Raw genomic sequence first — 21,495 nt, forward strand, 5'->3', positions numbered from 1 at the left:
ACATATACACAACTTTTTTCCCTGGCTGACTAATGTATGAAAGCTCAGGATGCCTCATCGTTTGAGACAAGTTTCTCGTCTTCTGTCCAGAGAATTGCCTACATCCTTGCAAATGTAAATACTGTTTGCAGAAGGAATACAGTTACTGAAAATAAATGGATGAGCTAGAGAAGTAAACTGCCAAAGGCTCACATTGAGTTGGGTTTTTTAATCTAAAATTTAATATTTCCTACAGAGTCTTGACTTGGCAAAAGTGTTAAGTTACACAAAATCCTTTTAAAAAAATCTTTTTAATTTTGTCTCCTTCTAAAATATATCAAAGTCTGGCAATCTGAGAATTACTCTTCCGATATAGGATAATTTAGCCCCAAGATGGACGACATGGTGGAGCAGCCAGGATTTCCCTAACACCGTGACCATCGCCAGAATCGCCTGAGCCACTGTGGTACAATGAATACAAAATACGAGCGAATATAAAATTGTCATGAAAGCTACATCTGAAACTCAAGAGGTGATGATTTCAACCTCCAATTCATATTTCCAGAGGGACTAATATTTGGGGGGAAAATATGCATTAAAAAATTATTACAAATTTAATGAAAAAGGCTTGTTTGTGTAAGACAGAATATTCCTAGATATATTCATTCCCAAGGTTAGTTTTCCTCAAACTTTAACCAAACCAAACGTTTAGCCTGTTGCCATCAAGTCAATTCTGACTCATAGGGACCCCATGTGTTACAGAGTAGAACTGCTCCGTAGGGTTTTCTTGGCTGTGATCTCGTCGGGGAGCCCTGGTGGAGCAGTGATTAAGAGCTTGGCTACTAACCAAAAGGTCGGCAGTGCAAGCAGATTGCCAGACCTTTCTTCCAAGAAGTTGCTGGATGGACTCGAACCACCAACCTTTCCCTTTGGATTAGCAGCTGAGTGCAAATCACTTGCACTACCAAGGGACCCTCAACAAACGTGTAGTAGGCTTTACTCATATTACTTAGTGCGTCTGACTAATCTTTGGTACCATAGAAATCACTATCTACACCTCATTTTTACTGACATTTTTTTTGGTAAATTCTTTCTTTCGGGGAGGTTCCATGCAATGCATAGCCGATACCCTGGCAAATTGCCTCTATAAAATCTTAATGCACCGTTTCAGTCTCCAAAATTCATTCACAGTTTCCATGAGTTGAGTGGTTGCACTTTGCACTTACCCCTGATTTTATGTAGTTAACTCTGTAAAAGCTAAGTTCACAGGACAGTCAGTAATTGGCAGGACCAGTTGCTAACACCAGAAAGCTGATGCGTCTGCACTTGGCTTCCCTTAACGCAGCTCGTGGTCCCAGGCAGGAGCAGCTCAGCCTCAGGAGTCCTGTACACTATTTACAATGGAGAGCAATGTTGACCTATGCAAAAAAAAGTCTTATTTCCACCTAAGAGGTGGTGTCTCTAGAAAAAGAGCCAAAAAATAAATAAACAAAATTCAGGTAAATCTTACATTCCATGTCCCATAATTATATTTTAGAATACAAACCTATTAACATTCCCTCCTTTCTTAAAATGTAAGCACTAAAGAATCATTTTTTTTTTCTAAATAAATTTGCTACAAAATGTAGATCACAAATCCCCCTAACCCTATTGATGGGACTGGCACTTATTCTATGAAGAATTGAAACGATCTACGGAATTCTAGTAAACTTTCTTTTCTTAAGAGGTATAAAACTAGATATCATTTTTGTTTGTTTCTGAAGTACAATTTAGAAATAAAATTAAAGTCAATCTCCCTTAAAAAGAATCTTCTCTAGATTTAGGAATTCCCTAAATAGATCAAAGTTCTTTTTAACCCAAGTGGAATTTAATTAAGATAATATGAATTGCTGTTAGGATAACAAGCTGCAGCCTTGTTTCATAGCACATTGTGTTTTTTTATGTATCTGGTTCACAGATATGGAAACTCAGCAATGGGACTATATCTCTTTTCACACATGAGTGCAGTTGGTGGGTGGTGGGGTATCGATGTGACTTTTGTTCTCTTTAGTGTTGTTCAGTGGTGACTCGGTACGAAGGGGGCACTTGAACACTTGTTTGTAGGCCTTCCTGAAATTCTCAGAGAGAAACGCATATATGATGGGATTCACAGATGAATTGCTGTAGGCCAGGCAGTGCGCTGTAATTCTAAAGACGAATGAGGCAGGGGTCAGGGGGAAGACTCCAAATTCAGCCCAGAGATGGATGACGTGGTGCGGCAGCCAGGATATCCCAAACACCACGACCACTACCAGAACTGTCTGCGCCGTCTAGTGAAAAGGAAAAGAGATGTGTCAATTACAACAGGAAAAGAATCCAGCATTTCCATACATGCCCTAAAATAATTTTGTATTTTCATTGGGCCAAATCTGCTTTAAGTGATAAGCTTCAATCCATATCTTATTCCTGTTCAAAACTGTTTCAAGACCTGTCATCAATATCCCTAGTAATAATTTTGTTATGCATATGAAATGGATGTGGATCATAGAAAGTGCTCTTTGAATCATGGAAACAAGGATGTGTAAAGATGAAATGGAGGCCCTGGGCGGTACAAACGGTTAACACACTCGACTGCTAACCAAAAGGTTGGAGGTTTGACTCCAACCAAAGGCACCTTGGAATAAAGCCTGGTGATCTACTTCAGAAAAAAGCAGCCATTGAAAACACTATGGAGTGCAGTTCTCCTGTGACACACATGGGGTCACCATGAGTTGGAGTCAACTACGCAGCAACTGGTCCTGGTAAAAATGACATGCTGTAACTACAAAGCCAATAAAAACTCTTCATGCAGAGCACACACTGAGATGGTGTTAGCAGTGAGTGCACTGACAGGGGTGTGGGTCTGATGAGCACTCGGACCCCTGCTTCAAATGGACACTCACACACAAGTACATCCATGTTTACTTCTCCTCCTTTGTTGTTGTTGGGTGCCATCAAGCCGATTCCAACTCATAGCAACCCCACGTGACAGAGTAGAACTGCACCATAGCGTTTTCTAGGCTATCATCTTTATGGGAGATCACCAGGTCCTTCTCTCTGGAGCACTGAAAAAACCAAACCAAACCTGTTGCCATCCAGTTGATTCCAGCCCTATAGGACAGAGTAGAAGTGCTCCATAGGGCTTCCAAGGAGCAGCTGGTGTATTCGAACTGCCAGCTTTTTGGTTAGCAGATAGAGCACTTAACCACTACAGTATACCACCAGGTTTTCCCTGGAGCCACTGGTGGGTTGGAATTGCCAATCTTTCGGTTAGCAGTTGAGAACTTAGCCATTGTACCACCAGTGCTCCTTTCTCTGCCTTAAACCAAAAACACCAAAATCATTGCCATCAAGTCGATTCCAATTTTGACTTTGGTAAGTTAAAGGCAGTATACTCTGATTCAGTGATGTGTTCCTGGAGTCACTCCAGTTTGAGTCTGTGGACTAAATAGCCCCATTTTCTCACTTTCATCTCAAACTTTCCCTTGTTGCCCTTAACTAAGAAATATGCAGAAGCAGAGGCAGAAACTCCATGCCTTTCCTTTGAGATTCCCACTGAAAGAGCCACAGAAGGGTGTCTTTCCTGATTAAGGAACTCAACAAGAGGCACTTTCCCCCCACTCACACTTGGGTGCTATGTTTCACCCCCTGGTTTTGCCAGCACACTCTGCTTGTACAAAAACACATTGACTCCTCAACTGATCATGGGCCCAAAGGGCTGGGATGAAGCCACAGAGTGACTTTTCCCACCCTGCTTCCAGTCGGTCCATCCAGGACAAAAGGCCACCAAGTAACTAACTTGATGATGAACCGAAAACTGCACCTCTATGGATCCAAACAAAAAACAGTGATCTGGCTTATTGAAATATCTTTGTTGAGGGAATTTAATATTTTCTAAACTATAAAATACAATCAGTCTCCCCTATTCATGACTGATCCAACTCTCAGTTCACTTTACTGGGGATGTCAATACTCATAGGAAAAAAGATATTCAAGAGGTATCTACTTCCAGTGCCTTTCCCAAAGACTAGAAGTCAAGGAACCTCGTTTTTTTCTCAGACATAGTCCAGGCTGTAATACTTTAAACAGACTATGCTTGAATATGTAGACAGGAAATCAACAGCAATATCGCTTTCTTCCTGCATCTCCCTGCACATCTCAAGGACCAGGAAAGTGGGCTTCAAACCAGGTCTGCCTGATTTAGTCATGGCTGATGAAACAAGACCAGAACAGACTCGAATTTTTACAATTTGGGTACTCTGGAACAGTCACCAGAATGAGAAAAATTACGGATCAAAGCCCTAGAATGGGAGATTTGGAAGAGGCACAGTGAACCCTTTCAAGAGCCTGATGGGTGAGATTGGATTATTGCCAGTACTGTGGAAAGCGACATATATTCAAACAGCACTATTGTCCACCATCTTTGAGTGGGGCACCACTGTTTCTGACTCTGCTCAAAATCCACTGGGAAAGAGGTTTGGTTGCTATGCAACATGTATGCTGCCCTTGCTTTCTAAGAGTGAGATTAAGTTTCTGGCAAAGCTTTGACCCGTAATTTTTCCTGTTCTGGTGACCATAATGGTTCATGCAAATTCTAAAAATTCAGGTCTGTTCTGATTTCACTTCCTCAGCCATGACTGAACTGGGCAGAACTGGTTTGAAGCTCTGCAGGGAAGTGTGCAGCAAATATCTTTCCTCAGATCTTATATCTTAACACTGAAGTGGAAGTGTCGTGTGAGCATGACCTGGTGGCTACCACTATTTTCCCTTTATATATAGAATTATTCCTGACGAGAGTGGACAGAAAAGGGGAGGGAAGTTGGGAAGATAGAAGAGAGAGAAGGGAGATGAAAACAACATAGTCTTTGTTGTTGTGTACTATCAAGTCGATAACAACTCATAGGGTCACCAGAGTGACTCTATGTGACAGAGCAGAACTGCCCCACAAGGTTTTCTAGGCTGTAATCTTTACGGAGGCAGATTGTCAGGTCTTTTCTCCTGAGGAGTGGCGGCTGGGTTCAAACCACCAACCTTTCAGTGAGTAGCCAAGCACTTAACCAACAACATATAGAAGCTTCTTTTTCTTGTAACTTCACTCTGAAGGAAGAATAAGGCACAAGAGCTAGAGTTCATGACAGGAAATCATTGCTCCACCACAGATTCTTCTGTTGGAAATGCGGGCTTCATATGCTGAGAAATACCACAGGAATACCTCTATCGGCTCAACGCCACGATGCTGTAAGGGGGATTAATACATGACAAAAGGACTTTTCGTATGACTCTTCCTTGTGAACTGGAATCCTGTTGTTACAGGAAAGAATATCTGGCTTATAGTGAGGAATGCACCAGTTTGTAAAGGGTTGATGCTACAATGCTAGCAAAGTCAGAAGCCAATGTGTTCATAACCAAGGTAGAGGGGAGATGGGAGAGCAGATGATTAGAGTCCATCAAGGTGAGGACAAAAGTTGGTGATCAGGATGGGCACAGGGTGACACGTGAAGATTAAGCAGGGGTGCAGACCCCAGCAGGTCGACCTTCCAGCCCTGGCTGCACCAGGAATCAACAACCCAGCCTTTGAAAAAATGATGACACCCGGCTGAGCCCCGATTCCTTCATCTGTGAAGAGGATGAACCACTGAAATGGTTCCTGGCTTGTGCCTAATCCACTGAGACACTAAAAATGACTCAGGTATTGAAACCTGGCAACAGGTTTTTATATGGCGATCAGCTTACATATTAAAGCCACTTAGCGCAGGACACACCAAGCAAACAAATCATTTGCTCAGGTATATTAAGGGAGTGTCTGCTATCAATCCACTTATTAGCTTAGGAGAAATTCCATTCTGAGGTGATTTTAATCAAGACAATCTAGATATAACTATACCTACAAAATAGAACAGAAAACACAATCTTTTCTTTCTAAGACAATAGGAACATCTCTCTACTTTGCAAAATAAACACCCTCTGGATATTCAGTTCCATTGCTTCTTTGGCGATATTTTCACTAAACACAAAGCTTAGGGCAGAAATAGACTCCAGCAGCTTATTGATAAGATCCATATCTTATCAAGGTTCATAGGGCAGAAAGCAGTGGGCCACAGCTATGTTGTATTTTCTATGGGCATGTTTGTTATTGTGTGTGTTTTTAATTAATTCAAAATTTATCACTATGTTTCCCTCAATCCTGCCTGCCCTCTCAAAACCATGGACAAGAGTCAGGTTCTTTTTCTTGGTTTACCAGTAGCTTTGAAATGTGGCTGGGTTATAATTTACAACATAAATAGCATGATAGAATACTGAATGCGTATTTACTGAATGGACTATATCATTCATCTATGATTGTCACCGTGAGTCAGAATCAACTTGACGGCAATGGGTTTGGTTTGGTTTGGTTTGGTCCCTGGGTGGTGCAAATGTTGAAAGCGCCAGCTGCTAATCAAAAGGTTGGAAGTTTGAGTCCATCCAGAGGAACCTTGGAAGAAAAGCCTGGTGATCTTAAAAATCCGCCAGTGAGAACCCCATGGAGCACAGTTCTACTGACGTGCACGGGGTCGTCATGAATTGGAGTCAACTCAACCACAACTGGCTCTTGTTGGACGCCATTGTGTCAATTCCACCTCATAGCGACCTATGTGACAGAGTAGAACTGCCACATAGGGTCTTCTAGGCTTTCATCTTTACAAGAGTAGATCACCAGGTCTCTCTCCTGTGGGATTGCTGGGTGGGTTTGAACCACCAACCTTTCAGTTAGCAGCCGAGTGTTTAACCTTTGCACTACCAGGGCTCCTTTGGATGACTGGTTACTGGTTTCCAAAGGAGCCTAACAGAATGCCTCTCTGTGTTGACTATGGTCTCGGCTAAGTGTCTCCAGAACCTTCACATTTTCTTCATGTTTCATCACACCCCAGCCCACTGGAGGTGATGTCTTTACTGCTGCTAAGGGAGCAGGAGCACTGCCCAAGGGTCCTGGGTGCTCAGCCCTGCGCACCCAGGTGACCCCAGGGCAGCCTGGCAGCCTCAGGAGAGGGGGATGCAGCCAAAGATGGAGTTGGAAATGGCAGAGAAGCAGCTTCTTCTGCCTTCTTTTCAACAGAAGCCCTTGGCCTCAGGGCCCAGAGACTGAGAAGAGGGCGAGGCGGGAAAGAAGCTCCAGGTGGGTAGGAAACCACTCTTCTTCGTTCATCACTGTTCCCGAATGGTCAAACCCGGAAAAGGATGTTCCCAGAGCACGCTGGCTAAAGACAAAGATCCGGTCAAAACGGCACATGCGCACTCATCCCAAGCCTAGGTTCAAAGAGGTGAGGGGTCCCACCGAGACCCACTGCAGGGCTTTATAAACTCCAGCAGGGAGACTGCTTCCCAGGACTCTGACTCAGTGGTGGCAGTTTTTATGGATTGAATTTTCTCCCCCAAAAATATGTGTTGTAAATCCTAACCCCTACGCCTGTGGCTATAATATCATTTTGGAGTAGGCTTTCTTTGCTATGTTAATGGCAGTATTCGTGTAGGGTGTGTCTCACATCAATCTCTTTTGAGATATAAAAGGACAGATTAAGCGCAGATGGGGAATATAGATGCCATGCCACATGAGATCTCCAAGAAACAGAAGGTGAAAACAGACAAGGACTTTCTCCCAGAGCCAATAGAGAAAGACAGACTTCCCTAGAGCCAGCGCCCTGAGTTCAGACTTCTAGCCTCCTAAACTGTGAGAAAATAAATTTCCATTAAAGCCACCCACTTGTGGTATTTCTGTTACAGCAGCACTAGGTAACTAAGACAGGTAGCTACTCAGGAATCTCTCTGTAATTTTGAAAAGTCAGTAGTCTGTTGGGAGAATCAGTGACGAGTTCAATAAAAGTTGTAACAAGGGCACAATTATCTTACCCACCTAAAGTTAACAACAATCAAAGCGCTCAATATTGGCAGGCCCTAAGGCCAGAGTTCCTGGGTGATGCAAACGATTAACGTGCTCTCTGCTAACCCAAAGGTTGAAAGTTTGAGTTCAGAGATGCCTCAGAACAAAGTCCTGACGATCTACTTCAGAAAAATCAGCCACTGAAAACCCCTGGAGCACAGCTCTACTCTGACACACACAGGGTCTCCGTGAGTTGGGATCGACTTGACAGTAACCGGTTTGGTGTGGTTTAAAGGCCGAAGCACGTTCTTCAGTGAAAGAAATGCCCCCCTCCCCCGCCACCCCCCGTCCTCTGAAATGTCAGGGTGTACCATAGCAAACTCCCCTTTATGGGGAATGAGCTGATTTCTTTTTTTCCCTTACACACTTTAATTTTTCCTTTCTTACAGCGTCATTTGCCTCTGTCGGAGATGGGGCTATACCTAGTATATGTACTACTGGGGCTATACCCAGTATATGTACTAGTTTTCCGCCTAGAGTACAGAACCACAGTATTATCTTCAGATAGAAAAAAGGTCATCATTTGAAATTAGGTACTAAATCTAGACACTAACTCATATTATACTTGAGACCAGGTCCTTTCTAAGCTTGGGATCTTTTTGCTCTGTTTCCTATGCTGTAAGTATCTGAAAAATAGTAATGTCTATTCTTCCCTTGAGATGCTCAAAGAATTTTATTCACCATATGTCTAATGGAACTTGGCTGGTAAGAAAAAAGTGGCAACAAAATGAGAATGAATCCTAGGAAAATACCCCAGAGAAATAAGGGCCGTCACACAAATGGACATATGCACACATGTTCATTGCAGCATTACTCGCAATAGCAAAAAGATCGAAACAACCTAAGTGCCCATCAACAAATGAATGGGTAAAGAAAGTATGGTACATACACACAGTGGAATACTATGCAAAAATAAAGAACAATGACGAATTCTTAAAACTTCTCACAATATGGAAGAACCTAGAGGGCATTATGCTGAGCAAAATAAGTCAATACCAAAAGGACAAATATTGTATGAGACTACTATTATAAAGGAAACCTGGTGGCGCAGTGGTTGAGAGCTACGGCTGCTAACCAAAAGGTCAGCAGTTTGAACCCACCAGGTGCAAATCGGAAACACTTTGGGGCAGTTCTACTCTGTCCTAAAGAGTTGCTACGAGTCAGAATTGACTTAATGACAGGTTTCACTATTATAAAAACTCAAAAAAAGGTTTCACACAGAAAGAAACAATATTTGAGGGTTACCAGGTAGGGAGGGACCGGGGGCGGGGGGTGGTGAGGGAAGGAGGTAAACCACTAACTAGATAGTAAAAAAAAAAAAAAGATAGTAGACATGTGTTATCTTTGGTGAAGGGAAAGGCAATACACAATATAGGGGAAGTCAGCACAACTTGACTAAGGCAAAGGAAGCCAGTGAGAGACAGGAAAACCAGATGAATGAAAACAGGAAACCCAGGTGGGAAAGGGTGAACGTGGTGACACATTACCGGGATTGCAATCAATGTTACGAAACAATTTGTGTACAAATTTTTTGAATGAGAAACTAATATACTCTGTAAACTTTTACCCAAAGCACAATAAAATGTTCTTTAAAAAAAAAAAAAGATGAAAATGAAGAAGGGCAATTTGTAAATTATATAAATGACAGCCAAAAAGCTGGCTGAATTAGTGCAAGCCAGAGAAACAAACAAACAAACAAAAACTGCTAAAAGAATCCAGTGGTTGATAGGCCATTAAGATGTCCTCTCTTCCAATTTTCCACCTAAAAACCCCATCCAATAAATGCATCTGTCCCATTCAGGAGTCTTCCAAGGATAGCTCAGAAATCTCATTTTAGCCTATGACCCGCCTTGTGCCTAAAAATGTTTCTTTATGCTAGCAGAGCATAAGCAAATCATTTAATAAGTGTTAGAGCTCTAAATTCCTATTGCCATTATTACAATTATTTTTGCAATAGGAATCCCATCCTTTTTTTTTTTTCCTCTAAAAATGGAGAATAAGTATTCATCATGCTTATCATGAAAGGCCTAACCCTGCACCCCATAATTACTATCCATCTCTCCAGGAAAGCCCTATGTGGGTAGACAACAGTAAAGAGAATGGAGCTCCATTTGGCCGATGAGAGGAAGGGCAGGAAAGAGGTGGAGCTAAAGTGAGCAAACCATGAAAACTTTACTGAGCATTCATCCATTATCCTTCAAACATCAAACATGTCTGCCAGTAACAATCTTCTAGAAGTCCCTGGGCAGTGCGAACAGTGAAACACTAGACTACTAGCTGAAGGATTGGCAGTTCAAACCCACTCAGAAGCACCTCAGAAAATAGGCCTGGCAATCTGCTTCTGAAAGGTCACAGCCTTGGAAACCCTATGGAGCAGTTGTACTCTGCATACATGGGGTCACCATGAGTTGGAATCAATTTGAAGGCAACTAACAATAACAACCACAATCTTCTGTGCTAAGACCTAGGAGAAGACCCCAAGGAACCAACCAATCCCTGACTTCAAGGGAAATTAGAACCTACTCTCACTCTTTTTTTCTAGCTCTCACTGACTTCCTTTTCTCTGCTCTCTCCTCTTTGGCATCTGGCTTCTCTTTTCTTTCTTTCCACTCCCGCTTTTCACCCCTCCCCTGTACCTGTATCCAATCACTTTCTTAGACACACACACACACTCATGCATTCTTACTCACACACACACACTCACACATTCACACAGGCATCACACACACACTAATACACGCACTAACATACACATACACACACTAACACACACACACTACCATATGCACACTAACACACTAACTTATACACACACACAAACATATACACACACACATAAATACAGAGCACTACCATCACCACACCACCGTTTTTTTGTTCTCTGTGAACAAGTTGGCAATTAAATATATCAAAAGATATCTGGCATCTGTTTGTTGGCTGTTAAATGTCAGAGGGTGTGTGAACAGAAGAGAAAGCTTGCTCCCCTCCTCTAGAGTTTGATTACTAAAACCTTCTCATGTGGGAAGAAGGAACAAAGGAAGGCTATATATACTTAGTTGTTATTGTTGTGTGCTGTCCAATCGGTTCTAAGTTACGGCAACCCTATAGGACAGAGTAGAACCACCCTATAGGGTTTCCTAGGCTGTAATCTTTATGGAAGTAGACTGCCACATTTTTCTGTTCACAGCCAACCACTTAACCACTGTGCCACCAGGGCTCTGGCATAGGGAGGGAGGGAGAGAGGGAGGGAGGAAGGGGGGCGGGGGGTGGGTGGGTGGATGAGGGGGGTGGGGGGTGGGGGGATGGGGTGGGGGTTGGGGGATAGGGGATGGGGGTATGGGAGGGTGGGGGGTGGGTGAATGGGTGGATGGGTGGGTAGGTGGGTGGACGGACGGACAGATGGGATGGATAGATTAGATAGATAGATGATAGATAGATTAGATAGATAGATAGATTAGATAGATAGATAGATAGATAGACAGACAGACAGATAGAGATTGATATTTATATACCTGAACCAAACCAAACCCATTGCCATCGAGTCGATTCCAACCCATAGCGACCCTATATGATATTATATAGATGATATCATATATATGCTATTTGTATAGATGTATTCCCATACAGATTCAGATACAGAAATAAATACAGATATAGGTAAACAAAGCAATTGCTTAGCTAAAGGCTAATCCTTATTATATTGTAAAATAAAACAGAACATTTCCTAAGCATTTCTCATAAGACTTATTTCATTCATTTGATGACTTTGTTCTTTTCTGAGACTTTTACGGTTTCTCTCCAACACTTTTTCAAACAGAGAAATTAAAAGTCATCACAGCACACACACAAGATCCAGAAGATGTTAAAGGAATGATTTTTCTTTCCTTTTGGTAAACATAAAGTCTTTTCAGTCAATAACAAACGTATATCAATATCAATGGTATCTCCTCTGTTAAAGGAGAAAATCCCTCGCTCCCCCCGCCCCCCCAGCTCTCCAGGCACCCTTCACACCAGACAACACTTTTGATTTACATGTTTATACAATTTCATCTCTTCAGCTACAAGGTTAATACCCATATGGAGCCAATTCAACTTCAATCCCGTGATCCAGCTCAAGCCTATAAATAACTATCCAAACAGTATGCCCTGGAAATAATTGCCTAAGGGGCAACTATAAGCAATTCTTGATTGTCTTTGATGAATCCTTTTGCGGATGAGAAATGTGTCTCAGAGGAAACACTAAGAGGCAGGCTGGAAAAATTAGGCAACTCCAGCAAAAAGCACGTCACTGAAACCAGAGGAGCAAACGAACGCTTTCAGGGTTGATTCTATCCATGCAACCCAACACCTTGTCAGCTGTTGGAAAGATGGGCCCAAACACTTAAAATAAAATCTAGATAATAATGGTTTTGGTGTCAGGGAGGGTTGAGGAAAGGAAGCTACAAGGTAGTCTAGTTACATACGTGGCAGCTTTCACTCTTGAGTCATCATCCTAAACATGGTTGATTGTATCTCTAATACAAGTTGATTTTTGCTGCTAGAAATTTTCTCAAAAGTCTTAATATTTGTGCTTTTTAACCAATTGTCTACCAGTGCCTTCCATTGGTAGACATGTTCTGGGAACATGTGTTTTTAGCCGCGCTATTGTCTTTTTTTTTTTTTTTTTTGTCTATAAACAGGGAAAGTCAGGAGAAGCTGTCTTTTTTTAAGTAGAATTTTCAACAGTAAATATGATTATCTGAGCTATAATTTCTGCAAGTCATGTATGTCATTGATCATAAGAAATACTGAGGAGGGAAAAACTAGGTATTTTCAGATTTTATTACTAACATTTAGGGGTAAAAATGTCTGGTTACCATCCCCTCCTTCCTAATCATATTGTCTGATAATTGCATTCTACTTTCTGAAATCAGAAATTACATAAGTATTGTCTGTCTGAATAAGAGTTAAATTAATCCTGACTTGTAAAACAGTTTTTCCTCAACAGGTGAAATGTAATAAATATCAATAAGCTGGACACTGTAGCATTAATCAGAAGAGACTTGTTGAAGTCAGAATTCATTATTACTTTCAAGAAAGACAAGAAAAAGGGGGTAGCATTTCCTTTCAAATTGCTCCCCGTCTTTAGTTATAGCCCCTTTGGGTCGAGGTAGACACAGAGTCTAAATAGAAGAGATCGGGGAGCCATGTCTGCTCTTGAAGCTTTAGGGAGAGATTACAGCAACTTTCTCTTGAAAGAAATTAAACCAGGGCCTTCTGGAACCACAGAGAGACAGTAAATATACAACAAAATGCCTGTAGATTCACTCCATGCAGTAGCTCTGCGTTCTGCCTCAGTCTCCCTAGAACATGCCTCAAATGGGGCTCAGAATCCAAACTGTGCAGGTGGACCTGCCCACCCCCCTAAGCCTCCCTCCAAGTTTAACACAGTCAGTCCTTAACCTGAGAAGCCTCACTGAGAACCACTTTCCATTCCCATCGCTGCCCTGCTGGTGAGAGATTTGTTTCAAATATCCATTTCCAGGAACTTAGATTTCCCGGGGAAACCCTGCTGGCGTAGTGGTGAAGTGCTATGGCTGCTAATCAAAGGGTCAGTAGTTCGGGTCCGCCAGGCGCTCCTTGGAAACTCTATGGGGCAGTTCTACTCTGTCCTGTAGGGTCACTATGAGTCGGGATCAACTCGACGGCACTGGGTTTGGCTGGTTTTTTTCGATTTCCCAGGCATTGGGCAGATGGGAGGATAACAGGATAAAAACAAACTGCTCTCTACAGAATAGCACGCATGTGACTGTTACCTTCTTCTTGGATGCTTCTGACTTCTTTGACATGTTCTTCAGCTTTTTGTGCAAGTGATGAAGGACCTGAAAGACACAGACGAATAAAGGGGGTTTGCCTCCCACCTCGTCATGCATTGTCTACTTGGCGTTGACCGTGATTGGCATTCTAAAGTGGTAATATCATTATCTATAAAACCAAAACATAATGTACCATGTTTTCTTGCAAATAATGTATGCCTCTAAGTTTGGTTGCCACCCACGCCCTCCCCCCTACACGATATTTTCATAAGCACACTATGCTAATTTTTTCACAGCAACATTTAAGAAAAATTGGCATAGCAGCACTTAGGAAAATGCCTCGAAGATATTGGCAAACAAATGTAGAAGACATGTGTTATTTGCATAAAAATACAGTAATAGCATTGTCTATAAACTTAAATAAAAGTATACAACAAATAGGAATTGCCAAATACACCTACTTTCCAACATTTGAGAATACGACAGAACGACCGAAGCCCATTGATTCTGCTGCAGTAGTGCCCGTTTGCCAAGAGTGCTGGTGTGGGAGCCTGATTCTTCTCCTAGAAAGAGCCCTATCACCACCCACTGTCACCAGATTTCCACTATAAGTCGGACACAATGACATGTGGACCCTCTCGTTGTTACTGGGTGCCACCAACTTGATTCCAACTCATAGCGACCCCATGTGAGAGAGTAGAACTGCCCCACAGGGTTTCCTAGGCTGTAAACTTTATGGAAGCAGGTCACCAGGTCTTTCTCCCTCTAAGCTGCTGATGGATACCAACTGCCAACCCTTTGGTTAGCAGTCAAGTACTTAACCGTTATGCCACCAGGGCTCCTTATATAGGCTCTAGATACATCAAAAAATTAGAGACGGTCTCCTGCCCTCAAGGAGTTCATCATCCAACAGGGAAAGAAAGGAAATAAACAAACACGAGCAATATAACCAGATCTTCCTCCAAGGCGGTGAGACTGAATTATGCCAAAGTTTGCTTCGATGTGTTCCGTCTGTTTTCCTGTTGTGAGTTGTCTCCACTTCAAAGCTTCATAAAGCAAATCATCGTATTAGGCCCCTTTCTTTATTCAAAGCCTTCCCACTGTGCTGTGCTTCTAGACCACATACATATTGAGAATTCAGCATCGCAACGTAGAGACCATTTAGCAGGGTTTGCAATTAACATCCCTGCCAGTGAGCCTCCTTGAAGATGCACTGGCTTCTAATTAGAGAAGCTATTTCTGTCTTCCCTCACCAGGGTAACCTCATGAGAAATGATATGACAATCTTTGATTATGTACAGGAATTTCCAACATAAACTTGGCCTTACACAAGAGTGCTAACTCTGCAGAATTAGTACTTCATTTCATTTTCATACCCCTTCTGGGTGAAAACCCAAAGAAAACTTAGCTCTGGATGATAATAAGCTTTAGGTGGCTTGTTGATTGCTGAGCTGGGTGTCTCAAAGAACCAGAAGCCACGTTCCAGCTGTTTCTTTGCTTCCTTCTAGCACCACGGCATGGAGGTAATTCAATCATATTGGACTTACTGAAAAGCCCACTCTACTCCATCAGCTCCGTGCACCTCGGGAGCAACCCATCACAGCCTGACTGAGAAACCACAGAGGGCTTTTACCTCTTCTACAAGCCCCCTTGCAGGTCAGGCAGCCACCATGGTGATCTCAATCCCTGATCCAAATTCTCTGCCCGACTAAGAGATTTCTCCCTTCCCAAAATGGTTTAACATCATCTACAATATGACAAGTTTTTTACTCCAACAGGATCATTGGGAACAACTCTCGGCTCATTAACATTGGGTTACTTTACTCTTTGGCCAACAGAAATCAAGGCACCAAAAACTGAATGTAAGCAAGCATAGAAAGGAGCATTTGTAGGAGCAAAAGAGAGCTGCAAAGGGGAAGGAAAGAGCTGGGGTGGGACCCTGCTTGGAGAGGACAGGACTGGCTTGGAGAGGACAGGACTGGCGAGATGCACTAGTGGCATCTTCCCAGCAGGAGACCACAAGACCACAGGAGTGAAGAGGAGAGAAGAGACAGCAGGAACACAGATTAGAGGAGGACACCTGGGGAAGAGGCAGCACAGGAAATTCAAAGGTCAACTGCTTCATAATTGTGTCGAAGGGTCTACTCATTCCTCCGATGAATTAAATTGGATCCCTAAACAGGAATTTCAGAAGACCTAAGGATATCAAATATGGTTGAATGGTCAATGGATAAAATACCCAAGGAAACCTTGCTCAGCTCTGTTTCTCTTCTGGGGCCTGTACTTTAAGCACGTGTGGATATGTTATGAAACATCATGGTGGAATTCTCGTCATCAGAGGAGAAAGAATGGAGGCGTCATGACAAGTTAAGATCACACTTCTCAAGGAAGATAATGAGGGCTGTATGGTGGCACCTCCGTCAGGCCATACATTCTAGAGGAGGGTGTGTAGGAAGGCACCTGCTCAAGCCTGAGCCCAGTCACCCTGGGTTCAGCTCTCTCTGGGCACCTGGAGACAGTTGGTGGGCTGGGCACATCCAGTGGTAATCTTTTTGTTAGACCAAAGGGGGTTCCAGACCATAATTCATCCTAAGGGAATGAGGGGTACAGCTGTGTTTAAGGGCAACCGCATGGCCTCAGAGCGGAGAGGCTTAGCAGAGCGCTGGGTCTGCTGCCCAGGCATCCTCCAGCCCCTTGGGTTCTAAGCATTTGGAGGGGAGGGGGACTTCAGGTGAGAAGAAACCAGAAACAACTGTTCCGCTAAAAATGTGTAAGATTTGAGGAGCAGCAGGCAACTCCAAAATGCAATTCTAGTGTGTTTTGGATTGAAGTGTGTCCACCAAAAATATGTATTGTAAATCTTAATTTCCATGCTTGTGTTTATAATCCCATTTGGGAATGGGCTGTCTTTGTTAACAAGGCAGGATTAGTGTAGGGTATGTCTTAAATCAGTCTCTTTTGAGATATAAAAAAGATTAAACAAGCAAGCCAGAGAAGCAGAGATGGGGGAAGAGAGATGCCCATCCACAGACTTTCCTCCAGAGCCAACAGAGAGAGCCTTCCCCTAGAACCAGTACCCTGAATGTGGACTTCTAGCCTCCTAAACTGTGAGAAAATAAATTTCTGTTTGTTAAAGCCACGCACTTGTGCTATTTCTGTTACAGCAGCACTAGATAACTAAGATGTCTTCTAAAGTTTAAATGCGAAACAAAACAAAAACTCACATCGTCATCTCAGGTGCCTCTCAGGCCATTTGTGATTTTTCATCTTGGCTCTCAGACCTGGACCGCGGGGAAACCACCAGTCCTGAACCCACCACTCAAGTGGCAACGTCCTTAACTGGGAAGCACACACTTAACGATCAAATCAAAGAAAAGTAACTTTGTCACATCTCTACTTAGTCAGACCTGGAGTGAATTTCCAAATATTATCTTGAATTCCAAAGATTTTCCCAGTTATGCTTAGAATCAAACTATGTGCGTGTAGAAAACATCTCAGTGCTCATGTATTTATTAAATTTCTGAAAACCATTTCTAATCTTACCCCTATGTATGCCTTTTATAAATTCTGAAATGGCAGAATGTTACCCAATAAATTCCTTAAAGTTTACCTTGTCACCTCCATTGAGAAGATTGAAAGTTATCTTTCCCTAAAGATTTTTGGGAAAAGAAGAAAAAATATGCTCCAGTTCGACCCCAAGCAACTAGGAATTTAAGATGCAATTTTTGAAAGAGTCACTGTCGTCCCCAACTGGTAGCACTGATGCCTTGAACTGTTTCACACCCTCAAGCCCTTGCCAAAACCCCTCTCCCTCTATTCAGAGGACTTGGAATCCCTGGTGAAATTCCTTCTGGAATCATCTACCAGCTTCATAATCTGGTGTCAGTCACATCACTCCTCCAAACTCAGTTCCCTTATCAATAAAATAGAGACAACAGTTCCAACCCGTGGGGTTGCTTTGCAGATTAGTGAGATAACGCGTGAGACAGGTAGAACCAGCCTTTGTTTCAAATTTGCGTGACACTAAATATAGAAAGGAGCCTTGGTGGTGAAGACCTTAAGTGGTCAGATGCTAACCAAAATGTTGGTAGTTTGAACCCACCCAGGGGCTTGAGGGAGAAAGACCTGGTGATCTGCTCCTGTACAGATTACAGCCTAGAAAACCCTACGGAGCAGTTCTACTCTGTAGACACACGAGTTTGCTATGAGTAGGAATTGACCTGACAGCTCCTAACAACAAAATAAATAGATCCGCCATTTTCCAGATAACTGAGAGTTATTTTCCAAATTCCCTATCTCCACTGTATTTCTTTATATATAATCCCTTGGTGTAGTCATTCTTTCAGATTATATCCAAAATTATTCCCGTTCAAAATATAGATACAACTCTATATCGATGATGGAGGGGGAACCCCATATCAGATGGTTTATGTTAAACATTTTTCTGGAAAAATAAGAATTACTGTTGTTGCTACCACTGTCTTCTATTTATTCAGGGTTCTACAGCCACAGCCTTAGCAGAAATAAAATCAGAGACAAAGAGATGAAGTTAAATTGGTGGGAATGTTGGTGTTTTTCTAATGGTGATACTACTCTGAAAACAATGCCTTGGGAGATATTAGGGTGTAACCCATAAGTCGCCATCATATGGTATTATGTATGAAATCTTCAAAATCTTATGTTGTTCATGAAAGAGCAGGTGTGTTTAGGGAGCTGGCCAGGTTCTGCACAGGGAGGGCAAGAACAGTCTGCCCAGTGAGGAAGAGGCCAGAAGTGAAATCAGGTAGGAGTCCGGAGTGTTTCTCTAGAGTCCGAGATTTAGACTCCCCCTAACCTAACCCTGGTGGTGTAGTGGTTAAGTGCTACAGCTGCTAATCAACAGGTCGGCAGTTCAAATCCGCCAGGCGCTCCTTGGAAACTCTATGGGGCAGTTCTACTGTGACCTACAGGGTCGCTATGAGTCGGAATCGACTCGACGGCAACGGGTTTGGTTTCGGTTTTGGACCTGAACGACTTCATATTGTTTACACAGCCTTTCTAACAGGACTCAAATGGAAACACAATGCCTCCAGTTTCCTTCCTTCCAAACCTCTCTGGACACTCCAGCCAAGACTAAGTGCAGAAATACTGGTTTACGACTTGCGGTTTTCTAAGTTAAACTTGTGTGTACAATAAACTGCGTGGCTCTGCCACCGAGAGCAGCGGCTTCCCAGAGCCGGGTGTCCGCAAAACCTCTCTTGGCAAGCGCACACCCTGCGCGCCGCGGGGACCGCAACTCCACCATGCCACCGCGCGCGCGCCCTACGGTCCCTCCAACCCTCATTTCTTCGAGCGGATGATCTGGGGCAGAGAGTTAGAAAGCAGAGCCGGCTCTTCACCAGTTGAGGGGGGCGGGGTGGGAGCGCTGAGCTCGCCTCTCCTGCCAAGGCTGCAGGAACCGAGAGGGGAGGCGAGAGCCGTCTAGGGACATCTGGGAAGTGAAGGGCATACTGTCTCCAACATTTCTCAAACTCCAAATAACTTTCTTGTGCAATCGCTAGCGGCAAACCCAAGCAGAGGCGAGGGCAAAACTGAGTGGAGAAGGCTCTCCACACAGAAGAGCCCAGAAAACAAAAGTGGACGCCCCAGGCCCTCACGCGCGCCGCCCGCCCACCTTGGCATAGCAGAAGCAGATGAGTAGCAGCGGCAGCAGGTACCCGAAGACAAAGGTGCAAACCACATAGGCCTTCTTGTGGCGCTGATTGGGCCACTGCTCCCAGCAGAAGGTCTGGTTGCCGGCGCCGCGGTGGAAGAGGCGCTGGTGGTAGGCCACGGGCGAGGCCATAGCGATGGACAGCGCCCAGATGACTGCGACGCCCACCAGCGCGTTGCGGGACACCCTTAGCGAGGAGGAGCGCCGCGAGTGCACGATGGCCACATAGCGGTCCACGGACATCGCGGCCAGGGTGAAGATGCTGACCAGCATGGAGACGGTGAAGAAGTAGTGGGTGAACTTGCAGATGAAGGCGCCCAGCACCCAGGTGGGAAGCGCGTACACAGTGGCCTGGAAGGGGATGCAGAAGAGCAGGTAGGCCAGGTCGGCAATGCTCAGGTTGAGGATGAACAGGTTGGTGGTGCTGCGCGGCTTGCCCGGCTTGCTGCGCGCCAGCACGGTAATCACGAGGCTGTTGCCCAGCACGCCCAGCGCGAAGATGAGGCCGAACACCACAAGCGTGGCCAGGTTCTCGACGCCGATGCCCAGCAGAGGCAGCGGCTCGGGGCCGCCGGACTCAGGCCCGCTAGCGTTGCCCTCGCTGACATTCCCGTCCGCCAGTTCCATTGCCCCGGCGCCGGGGCGCGGGGAGCGCGAGGACGCCGGCGGTCCCAGCCCAGAGCTGGGCTCGCGTACCCGCGCCGGAGCTGCCCTCGAGGCGCACGACACCGCGCGGCCCCGCGTTAGCTGTGCAGCCGCCGGTGAGACGGGAGTCGGGAGCGCTAGCGGCTATCCCGGGGATGGGGGCGGCCAGGGCCTCGATCCCGGCGGTCCGCCCGCGGCGCCGCCACGGATCCGCGCTGTAGGGACGCGCGGGCTGTGGCCTTGGTGGAGCCCCTCCCACAGCCTTACTAGCTCCACTCCCGGCTGGCGGTGTGCGCTAGCGCCGGGAGTGGCTGCCGGCCGCACCTGTTGCTCCAAGCGCCCTGCTTGCTGCGGCCGATGGCGAGGGCTCCGGCGTGGCGGTACTCCTGGAGCTCCTCCAGGCTCCCCTTCCCTCTCAATGTTTGCAGGGGCTGGAAGGAGTCCACAGAGCGAGAGCGCTTCTACGCTTTCCTGGTTGGTCGGCAGTGTTGTGCGCAGGGGCTCCTTGGTTGCAACTGAGAGGGAGCGAGGACTCCGGCCGGCTAGGTGCCTCCCCCGTCCCTGGGAAGTCACCACGCTCGGTAGGAGGCTGGTCGCGTCCTAATGGGACGGGTCACCGCCTATCTCCCTGCTGGGCTCAGCCGCGCACTCTCTTCTCTGCAAGGCGCGGAGCTCCGGGTTCATCTGGGGCTGCTGCTCGCCTGATGCGGTTACTGGCCCACTGCGCTGGGAGCTGGACGTGCTTGGGCGTTCTCGGCGCACGGAGGCGGCGGGTGCGCAGCCTTCTTCATTCTGAGGACTGCTCCTTCTCTCCCTCCCTCCTGGGTCGCGGTCAGTGAGAGCGCCTCCTGTCCCAGGAATAAACCCCAAGAAATCCAGGGTTGGCTGTGTCCACGTGCAAAACGAAAATGCGCTTGGCGCTGCCACCTGGAGTTTTGTAAAATTTGCTGCCTAGGCACCTCCACCCCCACCCCCCACGTGGCCAGGAGGAAAACAGAACGGCCTTTTTTGAATTTTCTTCTTAAACGTGTCTGAGAAGGTCAGGGGATATGAGTCGTGTTGACCTCACTCAACTTGAGATCATTTTTGCCTTATGTTACTCATCCGAGTGTCATAAACAGAAGTACTGACATACGAAATATTTGTACAGTTGCAAAATGTTTCATATCGTATCGCTGCAGTAAGACGTGGCTATGCCAACAGAAAAAAAATTTTTTTTCTTTTTTTTTTTTTTACAGAAAACGGAGCCGCGTAAGTGTAGTAGTGCTAGTGAACGTTATCCTTGTTTGTTATCTTTGTAGTTCTCAAGTAAAGAACTGAAACTGAGTCATTTATCTGTAGTGTTTATATGGTTTGTCTGGACCCACTTTCAATAACACCTGTATGTTTCCAGCACTCCCCAAATGGTTATGGAGTGCCCATTATGTATCAGACACAGTGCTTGAGGAGAT

At 44.8% G+C, this 21,495-nt stretch overlaps 1 protein-coding gene across 1 annotated transcript; it reads right to left on the minus strand.

The window, feature by feature from the left end:
* Positions 1–225: 225 nt before the first annotated feature.
* Positions 226–20,026, minus strand: GALR1 (galanin receptor 1). Its single transcript, XM_003406240.4, has 3 exons — positions 19,361–20,026; positions 13,708–13,773; positions 226–2,288 (listed from the first exon to the last, which is right to left on the minus strand). The coding sequence occupies exons 1-3, from the start codon at positions 20,024–20,026 to the stop codon at positions 1,971–1,973; spliced, it is 1,050 nt and encodes a 349-aa protein (XP_003406288.4). The 3' UTR covers positions 226–1,970.
* Between the last annotated feature and the right edge of the window lie 1,469 nt (positions 20,027–21,495).

This window comes from Loxodonta africana, chromosome 11 (genome assembly GCF_030014295.1).
Source record: "Loxodonta africana isolate mLoxAfr1 chromosome 11, mLoxAfr1.hap2, whole genome shotgun sequence".
NCBI classification, from domain to species: domain Eukaryota; kingdom Metazoa; phylum Chordata; class Mammalia; order Proboscidea; family Elephantidae; genus Loxodonta; species Loxodonta africana.

Coding starts and splice junctions, on each gene's coding strand:
- GALR1 (XM_003406240.4), bottom strand. CDS start 20,026: ATGGAACTGGCGGACGGGAATGTCAGCGAGGGCAACGCTAGCGGGCCT. Junction 13,774..19,360: donor TCTGCTTCTGCTATGCCAAG/GTGGGCGGGCGG, acceptor TGTGTCTTTCAG/GTCCTTCATCACTTGCACAA. Junction 2,289..13,707: donor CAGAAGCATCCAAGAAGAAG/GTAACAGTCACA, acceptor CCTTTTCACTAG/ACGGCGCAGACAGTTCTGGT.